Raw genomic sequence first — 4,924 nt, 5'->3', positions numbered from 1 at the left:
ACCAGAAATGTGATTTCATTAGTGCTAGGAACTCCTTATGAGGACCTTTCTCTACCAATATGGATAACAGTCTTCTCTGACACATATGGTCCTAGTTGCCTGGAATATTGACAGTTAAAAGCGACCTGTTTAGGATCACACTGCCAGTTTTAGAGGTTTCAGTAACAAAACTTCTCCAAACATCATAATTATGCTTGAAGGAACCTTCTTTTAAGAGTCCTGGACTATGGCTTTGTGGCAGTTTTAGATATGCTTTTCCAGATGGGGCTTTTTACTACTTTTCTTTCTCTAGTTCCATTTTCTTCTGTTGATCTTGTCAGGAATTTAATTCCTCTTTGAGTCTGTCTTTTGGACTAAGGGAACTAACTTTTAAACTATTTTCCTCACAATTACTTTGATGTAGGCAGTCCATTTTGCATATAAAAAAAACCTGAGGCTTGGAGAAGTTAAGTGACTTGACTGGATTATTGTATTGCTGCTAGTAAAGAAGTCCATTACACTGGATTGTATCACAGTGTATCAGTCTCTGTGTATAATGTTTTCCTGGTTCTGCTCCTTTCATTCTGCATCAATTCCTAGAGGCTGTTCCAGTTCACATGGAATTCCTCCAGTTCATTATTCCTTTGAGCATAATAGTATTCTATCACCAACAGATACCACAATTTGTTCAGCCATTCCCCAATCAAAGGGCATCTCCTCATTTTCCAATTTTTTGCTACCACAAAGAGCGTGGCTATAAATATTTTTGTACAAGTCTTTTCCCCTATGATCTCTTTGGGGTATAAACTGAGCAGTGGTATGGCTGGATCAAAGAACAGACAGAAGTGACTTGAAGTTTTGAGGATTCCACAGCTAGTAAATGAAGCAGCTGGTAGTGGGATCCAGTTTTTCTGTTTCTAGGACTAAATCTTTTTTTTTTTCTATACCATACCTTATGTAATAAAATGTACAAGCTTCTTTTCTCAAGAAAGAAGAAATAGATGTCCTCCTCCACCACTGCCTCCAAATGCCAAAATGCAAACTCTTCCCAATACTTTCCGGCATGGAGAAATAATTCACATAGAGTGTGAGCTTAACTTTGAGCTTGAAGGATCAGAAGAAATACACTGTGAACATGGAAAATGGACACCACCACCAAACTGCATTGGTTAGTAATAGATTGATCAAGATTTACCCAGTAAAATTTTTCATGTAAATATAATTGGCATTTCCTTTTTTTTTTAAATTTGTGGGGCCTTTTTTTTTTTTTCAGAAATAAAGGAAAAAATAGCATGTGAGGAGCCACCTATGATTATGAATGGCTCAGCAAACTTCAATTCTAAGACCTATTACAATGGGGCTAAAGTGACATATACTTGTGAAAATGGCTATCACATTAAAGGATCTGATGAGATAATCTGTAAAAATGGAAAATGGACCTCACCTCCAAAATGCATGGGTAACTATGCTATATTCAGGATAAAAGGCATTATTGACTAGGTCCTTCTGTATTAATGAACTTATGTATATCTAGAAAGCATATACTGGTTTAATCCATTATGAACAAATAACCTGACTGGCATCTCTTTGCTTGGGATACTGCTACTCTAATCTCCAGTAGTAATAATCTGTTTTATGAACAAAAGGAAAAAATAGCCTAGAAGAGGAATGTTTGACCAGAAGTGTTCTTATAGTCAATGTGATTGATGTCTCTCTTCATGGAAACAGTTTTAACATGGGAGTCTCTTATATCAGAGTTCTCTAAGGTTTTTTAATAGCAGCCTGCATGATCAAAAATCCATGTATGTGAATCTTATGAATTTTGTAGACTAGGACCATTTTTCATTTTTATCTGTTTATGGCAGCATAGCACCTTTCATAGTATACTGAATGAACAAAGGCCTGTTGAGTTGAATGTAATGCTATATGCAAAATGTTAGCTAGTTAAAATATAGATTCTTTTTAGTAGTAATACAAAATCTGTCCAGTCATTCTATTTTTGAATAAAATGATATGAAAAATAAACACGGTAGAGATTATGCATGTATAAATACATATGATTTTTTTCTATTAATAAAATTTTTCTTAGAAAACAATGAAAACTGTAAACCACCACCTGAGATTGAACATGGGACTATTGTTGATGAATTATTGTCAAGCTATGAAACAGGGTCCTCAGTGGAATATAGATGCAATATATATTACTTATTGAGTGGATCTCAAAGAGCACTATGTGTGCAAGGAAAGTGGTCAACTCCACCTATTTGTTTAGGTAAGACGTATAGAAAAAGTTTTACATTGTATATATTTTAAGTAATAGTCTTCTTTTATCTTCTATGTTGATAGAAAATAATAATATAAATCTTTCTCTAATGCTTTTTATTCATCATTTCTTCTAGCTGAAAATTCCTCCAAATTTTACCTAACATATCCTGTTTTTTGAAAAAAATAGGTCTTTGATCATTTGTTTTTATGTTGTCTAGATTTCTCTCTCCACACATACAATAAATTTTTACCTTCCATCTTAGAATCAATACGGGGTATTGGTTCTAAGGCAGAAGAGTGGTAAGGGCTAGGCAATGGGGGTTAAGTGACTTGCCCAGGGTCACACAGCTAGGAAGTGTCTGAGGTCAGATTTGAACCTAGGACTTCCCGTCTCTGGTCCTGATTCTGAAACCACTGAGCCACCCAGCTTCCCCCCTACCAATATATTTTTTTAAAGAGATAATGAGAAAGAGAAGAAAAAATTGGCAAACCTGGTTAATACTTCAAAAAATAGCATTTATATATATGCATATATAACTTTATATATATATGTGTGTGTGATATATATAAATATAACTTTATATCCATTAGTTTCCATTCCCTTATCTCTGAAAAGGAGTGGAAAGAATATGCCTCCTTGTGGCTTTTCTTTCAGGCCAACTCTGTTTTCTTTAATTTTGCAACACTCATTTTTACTGTTTTGCAGTAGTTGTTTCTATTTATGTTGTTTTAATCAATGAACATATTGGGTTTTTTGGCTCTCTTTATTTTGCTTTTGCACAAAGTTCCTGTGAGTCCATCAAGTCAAGTCAACAAGCATTAATTAAACAACCAGTCCTTTCTAGGCATTGTGCTAAGTGCTGAGGATGTGTAGAAAGGCAAAGAAAAAATCCTTGCCCTCAAGCAGCTCATAGTTATATCCATAATTTCTTATATAGCATAATAAAATTCCATTATATTCATGTGCCATAATTTGTTTAGACCATCCCCAATCAATAAATATACACTTTGTTTCTAGTTATCTGCTAACAGAAAAAGTGCTGCTATAGATTGTGGCATTTTTTTGCATGTTACATGTCTTTCTCTTTAGGCAATTTCTTTTGGACAAAGGCCCAACAGTGGAATCTTTGGATAAAAATATATGTGCATTGAAGTCACTTTATTTGCATAATTCTAAATTGTTTTCCAGGATGGTTGTTCATATTCCCTGCTTCAACAATTCATTAGCTTATCTGCCTTTTCACAACCCCTTTGATAGTGACATCCCCATCTTTTGTCATCTCTGTAAATTTGCTGAGTATGAGGTAAAACCTAGAGTTGTTTATAATTTGTAATTCTTTTATTAATGATCTCATGTATTATTTCCCATGGCTGATAAAAGTTTGCAATTCTTCATTTGAGAATTTTTGGTTCATGTCTTTTTGCCCACTTATCTACTGGGAAAAGGCTTTTGGTCTTAAAATTTAAAAACATTTTCTATAAATCTTGAATGCCAAATCCTTATCAGAAATACTTGATCCATGTATTTTCCCCCAGTCTGTTGTTTCACTTCTTATCCTATATGTGTTAATGTTTTTGTGCAGAAACTTTTCAATGTCATGAAATTAAAAATATTTTGTCTATTTTAATTACTTTTACCCCTTTTTTGTTTAAGAATTCATTCCCTGCCTATAGTTGTGAAAGGTATATGAACTCCTTCTCTCCTAATTTTTAAAAATATAATAGTTAATATTCAGGAGACCACAGGGAGAAAAGATCTAGTATTATTGCCATTGGACGATAATGTAATTTCAGACTTTTCATATGCATTTTAAATTTGTTGTGGAATATGATGCAATGTTTTTGCCAAAGCTTACATTCTGCTAGACTGTTTTACAGTTTTCCTAACAGGTTTTGTCAAATAGGAAATTCTTTCCTAGGTAATTTATGTTTGGAGGCTTATGAAATACTGCATTGTTGAGTTCCAATAATTCTGATTACTCCTGTTCTACTTTAATGTGTTCCATTGATCTACTTTTTATTTTTTTAAACAATATGAGAGTTAAAAAATCCTTACCTTCTGTCTTACTATTGATACTGAGTGTTGATTTGTTCCAAGGCAGAAGACTGGTAAGGGATAGGCAACTGGGGTTAAGTGACTTGCCCAGCATCACACATCTAGGAAGTATTTGAGGCCATATTTGAACTCAGGGCCTCCTATTTCTAGGTGTGGCTTTCTATCTACTACATTTTTATGATTGTGACTTTACAATATAGCCAATGGCAATTTTGCTTTGACTAGGCCCCATGAAAGTCAGTGCTTGCCAATTTCAAAGAAAAAATTTAGAGAAAAGCACACCAGCAGTATTCTGAGGGCAAGGTATGCACAGCACTAATACCTCCTCTGGAAACTAGTATATTGGTTGTTCATTCTTTTGTGCTCCCTGAATACTGGACCAAGAAAAAGAATGAGTATACTACTTATTTTCTACTGCAAATTCAAGATGCTCTCCATCACCATCATTTAGGGAATTTCCTTTGGAGATTCATTACCCCCACCTATGTCATTAAGTCCACATCTTTACTGATAGAGGAAGTTTCTATACCAACAGTTTCTACAGGATAAGGAAAAAGGTGCAGCAATATCTGAATTTCTGTGTTGATGACAAATGATTTTTATCAACATGATACAGAAATGTAT

The 4,924-nt window shown here is 34.1% G+C and overlaps 1 protein-coding gene across 1 annotated transcript; it reads left to right on the top strand.

Moving 5' to 3' along the window:
- Positions 1–963: 963 nt before the first annotated feature.
- Positions 964–2,251, top strand: LOC123256112 (coagulation factor XIII B chain-like; the record flags this gene model as incomplete). The annotated part of the gene is made up of 3 exons (XM_044684800.1): positions 964–1,147; positions 1,253–1,438; positions 2,069–2,251. Coding segments are annotated over exons 1-3 (502 nt in total), but the record flags the coding sequence as incomplete, so codon positions are not given.
- Positions 2,252–4,924: the final 2,673 nt, after the last annotated feature.

This window comes from Gracilinanus agilis, unplaced genomic scaffold (genome assembly GCF_016433145.1).
Source record: "Gracilinanus agilis isolate LMUSP501 unplaced genomic scaffold, AgileGrace unplaced_scaffold56106, whole genome shotgun sequence".
In the NCBI taxonomy this organism is placed as follows: Eukaryota; Metazoa; Chordata; class Mammalia; order Didelphimorphia; family Didelphidae; genus Gracilinanus; species Gracilinanus agilis.
The sequence above is the reverse complement of the archived record's forward strand: the minus strand, read 5'-3'. Positions and strand labels throughout refer to the sequence as shown.